Genomic DNA, 20,308 nt, shown 5'->3' on the forward strand with positions numbered 1-20,308 from the left:
TAGCTGAGAATAATAACACACACACACACTCTCTCTCTCTCTCTCTCTCTCTCTCACACACCCACATACATACTCTTACACACACACACATACTCTCACACACTCTTACTTACCACACAGCAACTCCTGTGCTTACATATATATATATATACACATATAGTCTTCCTTCTGGAATTCTGTCTGTCTGGCTGCAATAGAGCATGTCTAAGAATAAACCCAGGGACACAATGACTTCAATAGGAGAGTGTTTTGAGTAAAGCCAGGTTTTATCTTAATCTTTTTGCTATTATTTACTCTTGAAGTGGTCTCTGTTGCCAGATGCACCTCTACATACCATCTCACACACAACAACACCACAAACAATTCATTCACTATATTAATCAAAAATAGTATCAACTGTGTAATTGTAATAACATTGTTTCTCTCGTTATTATTGATCATAATTATTCATTATACTTTCTTAAATATGTTGTCTCACCTTTTCACTGATAAACTCTGATGTTTTGGCTCCAAACAGACAGGGTTTCAGACAGCCGTTGTATGGTTCCTAGTTATTGGTAAAGGTTAACTCTCAGGTGTCTGTTCACTCTTTAGCATTTCACAGCATACATATCTTATCTATCAACAGTTTGAAAATGCATTGTGGGAAATTGAAATCGTGGGACTAATTTCTGTTTTCTAGTAAATATATTGGAACGCTTTTCTGTATTAAATTTCATAGTCTTAATGTTTTGTGTATACAGAAATAATTTTGTATCGAATTTAAAAGTCAAATAATTGAAATTTTTCCATTTAAAAAAAAAAAATTTTTGTAAATGGCTCTCAATTTTATCTAAATTAACTAAGAAAAATAATTAAATATTATGAGAATAAAATTTTTGTAAAAATTATCACACAAAATGCATAATATATATACATATATATATATATATATATATATAAATGCAACTAAAATCTTGCAATATTTTTTTTTTCTCCGTGTGTCATTGAAAAATTAATGACTGTCAATTCAAAGCATGATTATCTTGAGTTTTCTGTAGAAATGGTCTCTTCCAATTTTGATTATCAGTCACATAGAATTAAGTCTGAAATTCTTTCATGTGTAATCGCTTACTCTAAGTGCAGCATATTTGGCCATTCTGTGAGACAATGAATCAGAAGCAATATGCTTTCTTGTAGAGATTGATATTAAAGGATTTATTGGAATTGGGGTTCACTCAATGCTAAAACTCTTGGACTGGCTGCAAAAGAGTGAAAAGATGTTGCTAGAAAATTGTCAGTAGCCACTGAGGAAGCAAAAGTCATTGCATCTGGTTCAAGAGAAAGCATGAGTGATGCTGCAAGAATAAGCATTGACGATGATAGAAACATCTGGTCCCAGAGTCACAACATCTGACTCGACAAAGCTTGTACTGTTGTGCAGGGACTTAGTTGCCTACATCACGGGATGACCCCAAGATGCTTTGGCATTTCAGTTGAAGGGGCCAAAACACTTACAGAGCCACTTCACCCCCTGAAGTGAGACATCCTGCATTTGGAGACAGACTGCAGCTGCACCCCCCAGCACACAAATCGTTGACCCTAAATGCACTCAAAATTTAGGAATATGATTTCATAGGCTACCCTTGGGGTCTTCTATCAATCCTCAGTGATCATTCATCTGCACATGATATCCTATTGGCTGGAATAACATCTCTTTCTGTGGCAGACTGACTGCCACTCATGTACGCAAGTCTGTTCAGTCCACTTCACTGATGTTTATCCAATACGAATGGCTATTGACATAAGCTGTATACAAAGAGTTAATTCTATAAGTATTGATAGAGTTGAAGTTTTGCCAAACGATTATGGTGAAATTATGATTAAATATAATTCTGCAATGCAATCTAAGGAAGTTCAGAATTACAGATGGATTTAGGAGTCGTCATTTTAATAATCACTTTGTCAGTGAAGTACGTTCTTGCCATATTACTGTTCCAGCCTCAGTGCTACTTCATGCTGTGATTAAAACCATTTTTGTTTACTTACATCTTAAGAGGAAAGATAGACTGGAGAATGAATTCTTATTTTGTGTGTGTGCATGCCTGTGTGTGTGTGTGTGTGTGTGTGTGTGTGTGTGTGTGTGTGTGTGTGTGTGTGTGTATCCTTCTGCTTTTACCCTGGTCCCTCAACTCATGAAGAAGCTGTTGCATTAGAGCCATGGCTACATGTCTCAGGCGTTTGAGACTTGATGGAGCCTTTCCCTTTCCAGCTCTGAATGTAGCCAGTCTCTTCAAGAGTGAAAAGCTATCAAACCACAGTGTGACTGCAACTGACAATGTCAATACTGCATTTATCCATTCTTATAAAACTGATGAACCATTCACAAACCTAACTCTGCTTAATAACCAGCATTTGATGCTCAAAAGAGGATATTTTGGTAAATAAGCCAAACCTGCTAGTTTCATTTTCGTTTCCATGCCTCACCTCACCTCACCTCTGGCCATCAATGTTTTTGTAGTGATGGAAAGAATATGATTGCAAGTACAAGTTGCTGAAACAGGATTCCTATGATGGATCTCTGGAATAACATTACTCGAGATGGTGCATAGTTTGGATATCAAAGACTCTCTCCCAGTCAAGTTGTTGCCTCTCCACTTTGAGAGGTCACAACTCTGGTGCTATGAATGTTGCAGGAAAGAATCACAAGATGGATTCTTCAAACCAAGCCAGTCAGTTGGAGACTTAGGGGTAAACCAAAAATGGAAAGTGTAATGATGGGTGCTTCTGATAGGACCCCCACAATGCACCCACCACCTACAACCGAGCCAAGAATAGGGAGCAGAGGAAATGGGTGAACGGTTGGTTTATTCTCAAATACTGAGCTATTTTGGAATCCCGTTTATTAGGAACGAAATGTATTTCTGCAGAAACATATTAGTGAGGATGATCTTCCAGCACATTTTCATCTATTTTGGATGGATTATGGAAACAAACCTGTGAAATGCTTCTGTCTGTTGCTTCAAAATACGCTCAGTTTCATTGATCCAAGTGGACCCCATTTTCAGAATTAAGAGGAACAACAGATGATCAGCAAGGACCAAATATATGTCTTAAAAAGTTGTACATTGATTTAGAATCCCATCACTTGCGATGACAACGATGACAACAACAATGACAACAACAATGACAACAACAATGACAACAACAATGACAACAACAATGACAACAACAATCCCACTTCAGTTTGGCTCACTCGAACGTGTCTCATGTGGTCTGAGTTGGAAAAGCCTAAGTTATGTGGTGGAGTGCATGCGTACTTGGACGAAATAATTGAGCTTCACTTGGAGTGAGACAGGGGCTGTTGGGTGGATGAATGACATGATGGAGATGAAAGTAGTTGTGTGTACCCACCCTAACCACCCTTAATACACAAAGCAATGATCAGCATAGTGATGATGACTGTGATGATGCTATGTGACATATATATATGTGTGTGATACACAACTTGTGCGAAGCAGTCCTGTTGATGGTGGTGGTGGAGGTGAGGGCTGGTTTTGATGATGGGAGTGGTGATGATGATGATGATGATGATGTTAACCTTTACAAATGACATTCTTTAGATTGTTGTTGTTGCTGCTGTTGTTGTTGTTGTTGTTGTTGTTGCTGTTGTTGTTGTTGTTGTTGTTGGTGGTGGTGGTGGTGGTATTAGTTGGGATGGTGGCAATGATCTTTACTATAACCATCACTATCACCACCACCACTAACAAAACCAGTCCCACCGCCATTATTACCATTGCTATCAACATTTTACCACCACCACCACCACCGTCACATAAACCAATAATTTATCCTTTGTACAATTCTGGATCTGAGTTTGAGAGAGTGTGTGTGTATGCATGTGTGTTGCAAGTATGTACTTGTGTGTGTCCGTGTGTCAATCACTGTCCCTTCTAAACTTTCTGCATATATATATGTGCACATAACTCTTGCAAGCTGCATACAAACCAAATTAACATACACAGAAAAGAAATTAATGGTCACAAAAGGTTAATTACCTAAAATAATGTAGTAATTAATAATTATACTCATTAGCTATTCAGTGCACACACACACACACGTATCATTGTCAGAAAGGAAAGGAAATAAAAATTTACTCAACAAAAGTCTTTTCTACACATTTGACTAGAGAGAACTTTGATGTGTGTGTGTGGTTGTGTGTTTGAGTTTGGGGGGGGGGGGGGCTTGTGTGTGTGAGTGTGTTTGTGTGTGTGTTTGAGTTTTTATGTGTGTGTGTGTTTGTGTGTGTATATTTAGCGCCCAAGTAGGCTGTGGCAGGATTTGAATTCTGAATGTTAACGGCTGGAACAAATACAGCTTGTTATTTGATCTGACATTCTTACAGTCGCACCAATGCAACACTTTCAACTGGTGTCTTTTTCATCAATCCTGAAGGCATCAAAAATAAATTTGACCCCAGCAGGATTTGAATTCAACCACCATCCGATCGTGGTCGATGCCAGCTCCTCTGGCCCCTGTGCTGGTGGCACGTAAAAAGCACCCACTACACTCTCAGAGCGGTTGGCATTAGGAAGGGCATCCAGCTGTAGAAACATTGCCAGATCAGATTGAGGCCTGGTGCAGCCTCCTGGCTTCCCAGACCCCAGTCAAACCGTCCAACCCATAATAGCATGGAAAACGGACGTTAAATGATGATGATGATGATTTTGTCCAGCACTGGTAATTCTAACATTTGACCTTTTATATGTGTGTATATATAAATGTGTATGTGTATATATGTGCATATGTGTGTGTCTGTGTATACATACATACATACATACATATGTATACACACACAATATCTTATTGACAAGTTTAGATGTTAGATCTCTCTCTCTCTCTCTCTCTCTCTCTCTCTCTCTCTCTCTCTCTCTCTCTCCCCTCCTCTTCTCTCTGTTGCCTTAATTCTAAAGAAAAATTACTTGAAACACAAAGAGATTCTTCCTTCTCTTTCTGACAGTTTGATGAGTGTAAAAAAAAAAAGTTTGTGTAACGATTTTTAATAAAGATAAAACTCCATGAGAACCCAGCTGTGAGAGAATAGATTTGTTAAGACACACACACACCATTACAGCATTTTGCTGGCAATCATTGCAGAACACACACACACACACACACATCTACACCCATCTGTAGGCGTTTGTAGAAACTTTAATAAACACGAAATTGTTCACTTTGTTGTATATCTGTTCTTTTATTATCACCAGCATACAAAACGTAAACAAGAATATAATAGCTTTTGCAAGAGAAATAATGTTGATGATGATGATGATGATGATGATGATGGATATTTTGTTGAGAATTTATAGCAAATATTAAATTGAAGTAAAAGTGATGACATATAATGGTATGACTGGAATTGCAATACCTGAGTATTGCATTCATCAAAAAATAATAACTTTAAGTGCAGCAGAAGATGGTATTGGCCCTCCTCTGTCAACAGAGCCTGAAACACAAACACAGAAATCCATGTAAGCAAAGGTTGAATATGCAACCATTGCTTTTACTGAGAGCAGAAAGAAATTATGTAACGTTGCTTATAACACAGTAATTATGAGATTCAACATCATTTCATATACATACATACACACACACAGACATACATATATATATATATATATATATATATATATATATATATATATATATATATATATGTACATATGTGTGTGTGTGTGTGTATACATATATGTATATATAATAATATAAATAATATATAAATATAAGCATATATACATGCATATATGTACATACCTACATATATATGGTATACATGCATGCATATATGGGTACAGGACATCAAAAAATGTTAAACGCAATGAGTGGTTGGCATTAGGAAGGGCATCCAGCTGTAGGAACTTTGCCAGATTAGATTGGAGCCTGAGGCAGCCACTGGCTTTCCAGACCTCCGTCAAACGGTCGAACCCATGGAAAGGGGACGTTAAACGACGATGATGATGATGATGATGCATGCATGCATGACAGACCTCTTCAGTTTCCCTCCAGTCCATTCACATGATTCTGGTTGGCCTGGGGGTTGCCCAAAGTGCCACACAGTGCAACTGAACTGAAACAATGTGGTTGGTGGGTCTTTTGCACATCTTCTACCCACCAAATTCCATTCATAAGGGATTGGTCAGTGTTAGGCTACAGCATTAAACACTTGCCCAAAGTGTTACGGTGCAGAATCAAGTTAATGCAGCAAAATGTTCCCCTGGGGATCCATTTTGGTTAAGCTTCCATTTGCACTTGGAACATCGAATGCAGGCTTCCAAGCAACCTGAAGGGCGAAACATACACAGGGACTAATCGTTAACTTGTGGTCATCGTAATCTCTCCTACGTTTGTTCTCTCTCTCGTATTTAGAAATAGTATTCAGGGTGGTAGTAACTAAACCACAAACAGGATTACGATAATCTATGTGGAGTTGTAAGTTTAACGCTAGTCGTCATACATCTATTTGTACAGACAAGAGATTATGATGGACATCAGTTTATGTTGTTGGTTCCCTGTGTCCATCTCACTGGTTCTTTGGAACAACAGCATTGGATGTTCTAAGTACAGTTGGATGCTTAACTACAACAGCAGAGAAACGCTGTTCTGTATTAACACTGTTGGGGCAAATGAAATTGAAATCGAAATCGTAATTGAACCGTATTTGATCACTGGCACCTGTGCCACTGAAGCACTAACAGCACTGTCCGAGCGTGATCATTGCCAGAGCAGCTGTCTGGTTTCCATGCCAGTGGCATGTAAATAGCACCATTTGAATGTGATCATTACTAGCGTCGCCTTACTGGCACTTAAAGAAAGAAAGAAAGAAAGAACCAAGTGAAAGAAAGAAAGAACCAATCCAGCACTGAATTGGTGCTTATTTTATTGATTCTGGAAGGATGAAGTAGAAGGTTGATCTTGGTTAGATTTGAACTTACATCATAAAGAATTGGTTCAAACACAACAAGGCATTCTATTCAATACATTATTGACTCTGCTCACTCACTGTCTTGATTACGTTTGTGTGTCTGTGTTTAAGTGTGTGTATGAATCTGTGTGTGTGTGTGTGTGTACGTCTCTCTATGCATGTATGCATTTGTGTATGTTCCTTTATGCATGTCTTTCTCTCTCTCTCTCTCTCTATCTCTTTGTATGTATATATATCTATATATATATATATGTGTATGTATGTATGTATATACCCCCTGTTATCTATGTATATATCTGCAAATTTGTTGATGTGTTTTAGTTAGTTTATGGATGTTTGGCATGAAAATAGTTTGTGTGTGTGTGTGTGTGTGTGTGTGTGTGTGTGTGTGTGTGCATTTGCTCATATCTGCAGGTGCACACACACACACACACACACACACACACACGCAGTGGGTAATGCTGTCGTGATAACTACCAAACAATTTTATGTATGAAATGTCATTTAAAGGTCAGTATCATGATTGTACTTAGACTAATGCCTCTATTATTGTTGTTGTTATTATTATTGTTGTTATTGTTGTTGTCATTGTTGTTAATATTATTGTTGTTGCTGTTTTTGTTATTATTATTCAGCTTCCTTTAGTGTGACAGTCATGATTTTAGAACTTCCGTTTGTGTCACAGTGGTCAAAGCTTGGATCAGCCATGCACTGATTGGAAACATGATTTACATAACAATCATTCCTATGGAGACAGACATCTCAATTACTTAATTCATTAGTCATAAACCACTTTTCTAGTTTTAATTCATTCACATCAATTTAGTGACCTCACTGCTGATAGTGACATATCGAAAACACCCAGTCCACACCCTGTAAAGCGGTTGGCATTAGGAAGGGCATCCAGCCCCATAGAAACCAAGCCAAAGCAGACACTGGGGCTTGGTGCAGTCTTCTGACTCGCCAGCAACCGTCAAACTGTCCAACTCCTGCCAGCAAGGAAGGCAGATGTGAAATGATGACGATGACACTGATCCCATGCTTTTCTTGACCAAAACTGGACAGTTGAGCCTCTTAAGACTACAGATCTGCATCTGGACTGTTCCAAGACCTGCTGTTGCCCTGGTATGCAAATCTCCTCTTTCTTTATGCCACTGATGGTGTCCAAGGAATAAACAAATACCAGAAAACCTATCAAAGAAGTTGTTCTCACAGCACAAGGAACCAGAACATCTATTTTTAATTGTTTTAATTAATTAAATACATTAGCACTGATCTTAGCTATGTTTGAGCATGATCATTGCCAGTGCTGCCTGACTGGCTCCCGTGCCAGTGGCACGTAAAATGCACCATTCGAGTGTGGTTGGTGCTAGTGCCAGCTGACTGGTCCCTGTGCTGGTGGCACATAAAGAGCACTCACTACACTCTCGGAGTGATTGGTGTTAGGAAGGGCATCCAGCTGTAGAAATCTTGCCAGATCATATTGGAGCCTGGTGCAACCTACTGGCTCACCAGTCCTCAGTCAAACCATCCAACCCATGCCAGCATGGAAAGCGGATGTGAAACGACGATGATGATGATGATGATTTTATGATTGTTTGTGGGTGGCTTTAATGTTTTGTTGTGGTAATGTATTTTGTAATGATGCAAGTGAATACATCTCTGACTATTAACCGTTCAACCATGAAGTAACAGACTCTTTTTAACCCTTTTGTTGCCATATATTTCTGTTGAAATAAATGGCTTTTGTTTCAAATTAATTTTGAAAATAAAAAATTTATTGAAATTACTTTGTCAATATTAAACTGATTTTGGAAAATGTGAGCAACTGTTTCTTGTTATCAAAATTATTTGCTTCCAAACTTTTTTATTTGTTTAATTCTTTTATTACCATATTTTGTTGAACTCTGCTGCCTTTATTTAGATTCATTTTGATAGTATGAAGAATATAATAATAATAATAATAATAAATTATCGTTTTTAAGCTGATATTTTAAATATGAATTCACATGAAATTTTGATGGTAGAATTTAACTTAAATCACTTTAAAACAGAATTTGTATCATAGAACTTGGGTCAGTCTCTGGCATGTTAGTACCCAAAATTTAGAGTCTTAGTTCGAGGAGAACAGCACAATAACTATAGTAAGATTTGAACTTATAACCATATGGCTAGTAGTTCTGCTCTTTAACCTTATAAATAATATATTATCAAATTTCCTCCATAAAATGACATTTTCTTGGATTTTATTTTCCAATTTACATAAATTTCCTTACAAACTAAATTCAGTTTTCTTAAAAAACGCTGACATTGTTTTCTTTTAAACTTTTTTCGTGAAACATTTTTATTTTATTTCTATTTCTATCCTTCCGTTCAATATATCTCCGTTCACTTTGATTTTCAGTATTCTTTTGGTCTATAGCAGTAAATCTATCAATCTACCAAAGATTAAATCTTTAATAATCTTTCATATTAATGGCAAATGCTTAATCTATTGTGTTCTACAGAGAGCAACAACAACTCTGTTGCTTTCCGGAAATATGCTGTGGGCAGCAGTAAACTTTCAAAGAAATTACTAGAATGTTCTAAATATGTGCATTTATAAAGAGAAGAGGAGAAGAGAGGAGAGAGGGGTCAGCATGTTGAAATCTATATTAAAATATTTAGAAATCTTCCATGTTCTCCTATCATCTGTGATTAGTTATCACTTAGTTTAGCTATAAATAAATGCAGATATTTCATGCTGTCTCAAAGCCACAAGCTTCCCAAGAAAAGCAGGTATAGCCATGTGGATAAGAAGGTTTGCTCTGTAACCATTTGGTTTGAGGTTCAGTTCCACTGCATGGCACCACCTTGGGCAAGTGTTTTTTACCACAGCCTTCAGCTGACCAGTGCCTTGGGAGTGAAATTTCACTGAAAAAAATGCATGGAAGCCTGCTCTATATGTTGTCATCATCATCATCATCGTTTAACGTCCGATTTCCATGCTGGCATGGGTTGGATGGTTTGAGTGAGGACTGGCGAGCCAGAAGGCCGCACCAGGCTCCAATCTGATCTGGCAAAGTTTCTACAGCTGGATGCCCTTCTAAACGCTAACCACTCCGAGAGTGCAGTGGATGCTTTTATGTGTCACCAGTACGAGGGCCAGTCAGGCGGTTCTGGCAACAACCACGCTCAAAAGGTGTTCTTACATGCTACCTACATGGGAGCCAGTCCGGCAGCACTGGCAATGACTACGCTCGAATGTTGTTTTTCACATGCCACCGGGACATGTGCCAGTAAGGTGACGCTGGCAACGATCACGCTCGAATGATGCTTTTCACATGTCACCAGCATAGGAGCCAATCCATGGCCCTGGCAACAATCATCCTCAGATGTGCTTTAAACGTTCCACTGGCACGAGTGCCAATCAGGCGGCACTGTCATCAGCCACATCAGCGATAGGATATAAATATTTTGATATATAGTTAGGCACAATATGCAAGCTGAGACCAATAAATAAAAACAAAGACACGCTATTGTATTGCCATACATTGGTTGCCTAATGCTTTGATTATATTTCAGGAAAGTTTCCTCTCATCAAATATAAGACAGAAAAATAATTCAAGCATTTGTAGAAAAAATGTTACTATCAAGAAGACTTTCTTAAACTAGAATAGAAGCATTAAATAGTTTGCTTAGTCTTTATTTATTGGAATCACTTCATATATTTGACCTAAATTCTCACCTGCATTGCTTAAAATTTTTTTTTTTTTTTTTTTTCATATTTATATCATTTCACATTACAAACCTTTTAGCAAATTACAATATTCTTTTATGACTCTGTGTGTGTGTTTGTGTTTTCCTACCACCACCATCCCTCACATGGCAACTACTTTTGGTTTGTTTAGATCTCTGTAACTTAGCAGTTCAGCAAAAGAGATCACTAGAATAAGTACCAGACTTTAAAAAAAAGTTCTGGGTTGATTTGTCTGACAAAACAGTTTAAGGTGGTGCCCCAGCATGGCCATAGGCTAGCACCAAGCTTGGTAATGCAAACAGAATGTTATTTACATATATGTGATATAATATAACCTATAATGTAATATAATATGATATAATATGCAATAAATAATTTCCATTTGTTTGTAAACTGAAATACATTACATAAAGATCATTGACTGACATGCTTCGATTTGAACTCTGACCTTTCAAAGAGCAGTTTTTATGACACAATGGTGTATCAGATAACATTTGTGTGTTTAACTCTGTTCAGATAATATATTTATCTAATGATGGTATACAACATGTTAACCATATACTTACCACATACCTAATAACAGTACACACGCACACACACACACGCACGCAACAACACACACACACACACACACACACACACACACATGTATATATATGTATATATATGTATTTATTACTGTTTATTTTATGTTGACTTTAAAAAATAAAAATTTAACACAAAAGAATTACTCAATACATTTTTTTCTCTTTTTTGTAGAGTACATATTTTGTTGTATTTTTACAAGAAGAGGGTTGACTGTAACTTTGAAGTTTCAACTTGTTAGCCCTCATCAGACTTTTGATTTCACACATACAAACACACACACACACACTCCCACTTTGTATATAATTCTCTACAAACTATATATCTAACAACATCGGAAAATATATTTAACACTCTGCATTGAATAAATACACACACACACACCATACACACACACCACACACACACACATATGTGTAAAACAGCATTCCAGTATATATATTACCATTCTTCTAACTGCGTGTCTAACAACAGCCACACTACACTTGTACATTTCATGTCTGTCTCACAACAGTGTTGCTGTAAAAATTCAACAAAACACAGATCATGTCTCCAACAACAATACGGTGCAAGAGATCAGTTCTTCCATTGAGCACATTGGAGAGGCAACACTAATGTCCATAGTAGTCGTGTGCTTTGGTTAACGGCCTTCAGGGTGGTGGTGCTGGTGGTGTAGGTGGTGGCTAGAGGGACAGTAATGTATGACTGTCAGTTGTGTTAAGCTGTGTAGTATTGTTATCGACACCACAACAACAGCAACAACATTGGTAGAAAGAATTCTATTGATAATAAAACAAATTATATAAATGGTTGCAGTAACAACATCTTTACAGCATCACAATGACATCATCATTATCATTGTTAATATCATCATCATCATCATTCTCATCATTATCATCATCATAATCGTTGTTGTCATTATTGTCATCATCGTCATCACCATTATTTTTATCATTGTTCTCCATCTCCCCCTTCTCCTCATCATCATTATTGCCATCAATGTCATCATCATCATCGTCATCTTCATTCCACACATTCTCCCCCTCCTCCTCCTCATCATCATCATTGTCGTCGTCGTCATCTTCATTCCACACATTCTCCTCCTTCTCCTCCTCATCATCATCATTGTCGTCATCTTCATTCCATAGATTCTCCCCCTCTTCCCCCTCCTCCTCCTCCTCCTCATCATCATCGTCGTTGTTGTTGTTGTCATCATTGTGTTTGTTGTTGTACAAGAAACACATCAAATCTCCCATTTATTTATCTCAAAGAAGCGAGCGAGAGCACGGTTTGTCAGACAAATTTCCTGAAAGACAAAAACCTCCATTTAAACATTTAATACGCTTCCAGTATTGATGTATTCTCCATCTCGGCAACTGTGGAATGTCTTTACAGAATCTACTCTATAATATTCCAATTATATTCCTTTGATGTTATAATGGCTTTAATAAAAACAGTGGAAGCCCTTACAATATCTTAGCTTCCCAATTCGCTGCAGCCAGCATTTTTATCATCGTCCAGTGTTGCTGTGTCAATAATTGAAACACCATTGTCTCCATTTGTCATACACACTTCTAATGTGTTTGTTCAATGGAAGCTGAAGATCATTCGGATTGTCAGGCTCCTCTCTGATCTCTGCATGCTAATTGCTCCATAGAATGGCCTTTATTTTATCGACATGTTTCTTTCTTTTGTTTCTTTACAGAGATATCTTGAAAACAGCAATGTTGGGTCATGCATGAATGAATTACTCTCTCTTGATGCTGATGTCCATCAACGCTACAAGTTATCAGCTTCCATGGCTCTCTTCACGGCCCTGGAGTATGCTTCAGATGCTGTGGAGATAGTGAATGCAGATCATGAAATACAGGTAAGCTTAACTTATTGCACAACTAACATGCATAAATTAACATAGTTTTAAGTTAATGAGACTGATATTTCTCAGTGTGTGTGTGTGTGTGTGTGTTTCTGTATTTATGTCTTGTATTATAATTAACTAAATATATTATGATGCAAAGGCATATGGGATTATGTTTGTTGAAGCATCACTTCTTGTACATGCAGGCTCTTCATATATATGAAGAGTTGATAAAGAGCCTGCATGTGTGTGTATGTGCATATATAACTATACACACCACTTACATATATAAATATGTGTAGATACACGTGTGCGGGCACACACACACACACACACACACACACACACACACACACACACACACACATAAAATCATCCTTGTTACTTTAACATCCACTTTTCCATGCTTGCATGGGTCAGGGGGAGTTTTCTGATGCAGATTTTTCTATGGCCTGATGCCCTTCCAATTGCCAACCCTGATGGATTTCCAAGCAAAGTACTATTTCCCCATGCTTAGAAATATTTTCATAGAGTATTGGAGATTAACAACATTCATTTACTACTCAACTTCCTTTCTAATCCTAAATGCTGGCTGATTAATCCATGTAAGAGTGAAAAAGGCATTAAGAGATTGACCCAATGAGATTGTGGCACTGCAGGAATTGACTGGTTCCGTGGCATCAGGGAGAAAGTAGCCTGCAGGTCCACCAGTTCAATAGCTCTCCATTATAAACTGTTTGTCTCTCATTTATGGATGGAACTCAACAGAATATGGAGCATGGATACATGTGAGCGGACAAATGAAAGAAAGTGACACTCAACGCATTTGTTAGAAATTACATATAATATTTAATACCAGTTTGACTCAGCTTCATGCAACTTCAAGTTTCATAGGCTGGTAGAATGAACCTAACTCACCAGGTATCTGGAGATATGATACAAATCCAAGATGGCTTCTAGACGTTAAGCCTCGAGCGGCTTGTTGAGGTCATGTGGTGTTATTGGTCTGGAAGCAACATTGATTATTTTCTTTGTTCTGAGAACCACATAAATGGAATTCTAAAACTTCCATGAAAACCTGTCGAGCCATAGAGAAATATTAGCTTTGTGAAAACTGGTAAAGGCATCCAACCATAAAAAATCTGCCTCAAATGAATTCCATCTGACCACAATATATATATGGACGTTAAAACAATGATGATGGTTTCCATTTTGTTTAAGGATTTTGTACAGCAAAAACCAGGCAGTTAGCCTGAGCATGTCAAGGTTATACAACAGTTCAATTTGATTACATAATTTAGTTGGTTACAAGTTTTACTAAAATATGTGAGTTATTTATTGAAACATGAAGTAATTTTAGATGAATCAACAACTCAATAATATTTTAATGTTTTCTCTAGGTTAATGACCAATTATTTTTATTATGCATAACAAAGGTTTATTGTGTTGAACAGTTTGTTGACTGGGGTGGTGTTGACAGTTTTATTACCTGCTTATATATATATATATATATATATATATATATAGAGAGAGAGAGAGAGAGAGAGTTGAAATTTACAGAAAAACAAAAGACGAAGACAGGTATATGAACAACAAGCAGGTGTATTGGTTTGATGCTCGGGAAAGTGAGAAAGTCTTTTATGTTTCAAGCCTACACTCTTCAACAGAAAGGAATAAGAGAAAATAGAGGGAGAATACAAAAACTTGTAGATTTAGTGGTCAAGCATATATATATCTATATGCATATATACATACGTATATGTACATACTTATATCTATATGTATATATACATGCATATGTGGGCACAGGACGTCATGAAATGTGTACAACAAAAAATATGAAGCATGAGTACATGGAATATGAACTATTTTTTTGAGCAACGAAAGACAAATGGAAAACAAGACAAACAACACAAAGAACGACCCTTCATCAGTTGTTGGTTGTTTTTCTACTCTTGTATTTCGAGCATTTAACAACAAGATATGCTTTTGATAAAACAATCATTCCTGCAAAGCAAATTAAATAAAATTTGGGATTTTGTGGAGGGTCAAAATTGGTAACACAAACAGGACAGTGAAAACAAACAGGAAGGGCTGCTAAGCCTAAACGAGGTTGTGGTGGCGAATGCATAAATCAAGCTTGGACAGGAAACAGACAAGAACATGTCTTCCTTGATCCAGCTACAATGGAGAGAAAGAAAGAAACACAAGTTAGGAGAAGAAAGATGGCCGATGGTCACGTGGGAGCCATGTGAGCAAGGGAGGAAGAGTGAGGCAGAGGGAGTGACAGACAGAGAATTGTGGAGGGGAGAGGAAAAAATTGGAGATAGGATAAGTGAGAAAAAAACAGGTGGGGGAGAAGGGGAGGTAGAAGAAAGGGAGAGAGAAAAAAAACGAAAGAGTAATAGGATAGAATAATGGGAGAAGAAGAGATATATATGACTGTTCCTGTAATACTGTTAATTCTCTGAGATATTTGTTTAATAAATACATGTGTGTGTGTTTGTAATCATCATCATCATCATTTAATACCCTCTCCAATGCTGGCATGGGTTTAATAGCTCAACAGGATCCAATGAATTGGTGCACCACTTCATGCTCCAATGTCTGTTTTGGTCTGGTTCCTCTGGTAGCTGGATGCCTTTCATAAATGCCAGCCACTTTACAGAGTGTACCAGATACATTATTCATGGCACCACCACTATATGTATGCGTGTGTGTGTGCGTGTGTGTGTGTGTGTGTGTGTGTGTGTGTGTGTGTGTGTGTGTAGTGACTTTAAAAGAGCCTAATAGTCATACAAGCATGGTTGTTCATTTCAAGTTTTTTGTGAAAAACATGTCCAGCCATGGGAAAATATCAGATTGCTTGGAACCAGGTGAAGGTTGGTGACAGGAATGGCATCTGGTCAGTGGAGACCTTCTGTCTCAGCAACTTCTGTCTCACCCATACAAGCATGGAAAAGTAAATGCTAAATGATAAAGACAATATGTGCGTGTGTGTGTGTGTGTAGTTTTTAAAAATTTATTTATGTTATGGTGCAAAACCATGTAAGAGTTCCATACAACTTGATATGATGTAGAGCCTCGTAAATGTTAAATTTATGTCAAATAAAAACAGGTTACATTTCTTATCCATTTCTTATCATTCTGTCAACTTACAATACATATGAACAGGTTTAAAAGTAATTCCAAATTCAGAGCAAAAAATGGTCAGTGAAAATTAGTTCATCCTTATTAATTTTTTATATGAAAATAATGATCTTCTTTCAACTTGCTGACACAAACCTAAATTTCTCTTTGACAATGTGAAAGAAGACTTCCTCTTCGTGTCTGATAACTGATGACTTATGATCTAAATAAATTTTTACTACCTGGATTCATCTTATTATTTTCAAACCTGCTGATGCTGTTTATCTCACATAAATTTACATATACATGCTTGTGTGTGTGTGTGCACGTGTGTGAGTGCGTGCATGTGCATGTGTAAACACTTGAAAGTAAATATTCCTGTGTAGACAATAATGAAACAGAAAGTATTTTGATATTCAAAGTAGAAATGTTAAAATATATTTCAAAATGGAAACTTTGAATTTTGCTATGTTGAGTTTCACATTTCCAATTTTCAAACGAAGTTTGAGGAATGAAACAGAAGAGGGTTAATGAGAATATTCAGATAGGAAATATTTGATTGAATGTGAAGATTAAATTATATAAACGAACAAATATTTGATTGGATGCATATGCAAAAATAAAATCAACTAAAAAAAAATTAATAAAAATAAAATGCAAACTGAAAAGATCCTATATTGTTCTTGTTCAGCATCTACTTTTCCAGTCTTGCCAGGGATCAGATGAGTGTATTTTGAGTCTGTGGTTGGATGTCCTTCTATGTTCTGGATGTCCTTCCTGTGGTCAGTTCCCACTTGTTTCCAAGTGAGGCAATAATCTTTCAGTCTATCAAACAACAAACAAACCAAATATTTATTACAGGGAGAACTGACAACAAACGAAACTATTTGAATGGGCCTTTTGTTTACAAACCAGAAAACACAATTGAAATATGAAGGCATTCTCACAAACACACACACACACACACACCTATAGGTTCACACACAAGCACACACATACATATAATAATGTGTGCATGTTTTGTCACGAAAAAACGCCCATGCAATGTTGCACTCTGTGGAGTGGTCAATATTAGGAAGGACATCCAGCCGTAGAAACAATGCTGAATCAGACTGGAGTTTGGTACAGCCCCCCCCCGCCCCCCACTAGCTTGCCAGCTCTGGTCACACCATCCAATCCATGCCAGCATGGACAATGAACATTAAATGATGATGATACATATATATATTTGTGTGTGTATGTATATATATATGTATGTATACATAATATATATATGTTTGTGTGTGTGTATGTGTGTATACACAAAAAACTGTATAGGTTTGTTTTTGTCATGCTGGAGCACCATCTTCATTACCATGGTAACGATCTGTCTTTCAGTATATCAATAGTGCGTACGAGCGACTCTCAGGTTATGCCACAGATGAAATCCTTGGCAAAAATGCAAAAGAATTTCCTCGAAGTGACAAAGTGAAACCAGAACACCTGGATATTATTAACAATCACCTCGTCAAAGACAAAGTAAGTTTTAAGATTTCTTCATTGTAACCATTCTTTCGTTCCTGGGCATATATACCTACATGTAGGTGTGTGTTTATATTATTATTTTATATACACCTACCTGTAGCTATGTGTCTATATTATCATTTTATATACACCCACCTGTAGCTATGTGTCTATATTATCATTTTATATACACCCACCTGTAGCTGTGTGTCTATATTATCATTTTATATACACCCACCTGTAGCTGTGTGTCTATATTATCATTTTATATACACCCACCTGTAGCTATGTGTCTATATTATCATTTTATATACACCCACCTGTAGCTGTGTGTCTATATTATCATTTTATATACACCCACCTGTAGCTGTGTGTCTATATTATCATTTTATATACACCCACCTGTAGCTGTGTGTCTATATTATCATTTTATATACACCCACCTGTAGCTGTGTGTCTATATTATCATTTTATATACACCCACCTGTAGCTGTGTGTCTATATTATCATTTTATATACACCCACCTGTAGCTGTGTGTCTATATTATTATTCTATACACACTCAACTGTAGTTGGATCTGTATGTGCCTATATCATTATTGTATATACACTCAGCTGTACATGTGTGTCTGCATCATTACACTATGTACACCCAGCTTCAGTTGTGTTTCTGTATTATTACTGTGTGTGTATATATATATATATATATATATATATATATATATATATACACACACACATATATCATCATCATCGTCATTTTTTATGATGATGATGATGATGATGATATATCTATCTATCTATTTATCTATCTATCTATATATATATATATATATATATATATATATATATATATATATATATATATCGAGTTAGAAAACAGAGAAATGTAATGGATACAAATTAATTTATTTATTAATCAACATGTGTTGATTAATCAATAAATTAATTTGTATCCATTAGATTTCTCTGTTTTCTAACTTGATAAAAATGTTTGACATCTTACGATATTCTGTATAAAATATTCATTGAAGAATTATCTTTTCAAAATTCAATATATTAAACCAGTGTATCTTGGATGAAAAAAATATTCCTATAAGAGATTTGAATATACTCATTGTGACTATATATATGTGTGTGTGTGTGTGTCTGTGTGTGTACAATAGTAATGTAGAAACAGCTGAAACTGAGTGTACATACTATAATCGTGGCACTTCATTGGTTGCAACGACAAGGGTTCCAGTTGATCTGATCAACGGAACAGCCTACTTGTGAAATTAACGTGCAAGTGGCTGAGTACTCCACAGACACACGTACCCTTAGCGTAGTTCTCGGGGATATTCAGCGTGACACAAAGTGTGACAAGGCTGGCCCCTTTGAATTACAGGTACAACAGAAACAGGAAGAAAGAGTGAGAGAAAGTTGTGGTGGAAGAGTACAGCAGCGTTTGTCACCCTTCCCCCTGCTGGAGCCTCGTGGAGCTTTAAACTCATGGTTCAATTGTATTACGAGTGAGGAGTTTAATGTGGGTCTTGTATTAGCATGCATATATATATATATATATATATATTAGACAAAAACAGATAACCAAACCAAGGCTGTGAGGAGTTTTCAAGACATTTCTAAGGAAAAGGGATATAGTCTTACAGCTGTTTCTGGGATATTATATATATCCATAATATCCCAGAAACAGCTGTAAGACTATCTCTCTTTCCTTAGAAATGTCCTGAAAACTCCTCACAGCCTTGGCTTTCTTATCTTTTCTTGTCTAATATATATATATATATATATATATATATATACGTATGTATGTATGTATGTATGTATGTATGTATGTGTGTGTGTGTATATATATATATATATATATATATATATATATATTGCAGGAACTCCTCAGAGTGATCGCAGGCTCATCTTGTGAATCCATGGCAACGTTAGCAACGTTTCTGTATCATCAGCAGATATTTGAAGGTCACATGCATCTCCACCCTTAACCTGTTTGATTTTCCTGTGTGGAGCAGAGAGGGGCAGACAATAGTGAGTTGATCCTCACTGAAGGGTTCCTCTTTGTGATCACTTATCAGCCACTGCCACCTTCAGCTGGTTTCACCTGCCATGGCTATCTTCTTGCTGATTTTCTTTGTTTCAGTTCCAGACCAATCTTCTGCAGCCAGCATTAGTTGTCTGTATATATCATTATTGTATATACACCCAGCTTTAGCTGTATGTATATTGTTGCTTTGTTCTTGAACATTCCACCACCACCACCACCACCACCACCACACCTCCACCACCAGTATTACCACTACAACTACCACATCTACCACAATGAGCACTTGTACTACTACTACTACCTCTAACAACCATCTCTATCACTACTGCTACTACTACAAGTAGCCCCCATCATTAAAATCTCAACCATTACAATTTGTGCCACAGTCACCACTACCATCACCACCACCACTACTACCACTGCCTCAATAACTATTACTACCACCTCCACCATCCACACTTGTACCACTGCCTCCACCCT

General features: G+C 36.9%; 1 protein-coding gene across 7 annotated transcripts in view; it reads left to right on the forward strand.

Moving 5' to 3' along the window:
• The window catches only part of LOC106876564 (high affinity cAMP-specific and IBMX-insensitive 3',5'-cyclic phosphodiesterase 8B), a 290,747-nt gene that overhangs the window by 222,334 nt on the left and 48,105 nt on the right, over nucleotides 1-20,308 (forward strand). For all 7 annotated transcript variants that reach the window (XM_089359035.1, XM_014925160.3, XM_089359033.1 and 4 more), the window contains 2 exons: nucleotides 12,991-13,155; nucleotides 17,650-17,790. In XM_089359035.1, the coding sequence (XP_089215161.1) occupies nucleotides 12,991-13,155; nucleotides 17,650-17,790 (306 nt within the window). The remainder of the gene's footprint in view (nucleotides 1-12,990; nucleotides 13,156-17,649; nucleotides 17,791-20,308) is intronic.

This window comes from Octopus bimaculoides, chromosome 10, assembly GCF_046866305.1.
Source record: "Octopus bimaculoides isolate indiv1 chromosome 10, ASM4686630v1, whole genome shotgun sequence".
Classification (NCBI taxonomy): domain Eukaryota; kingdom Metazoa; phylum Mollusca; class Cephalopoda; order Octopoda; family Octopodidae; genus Octopus; species Octopus bimaculoides.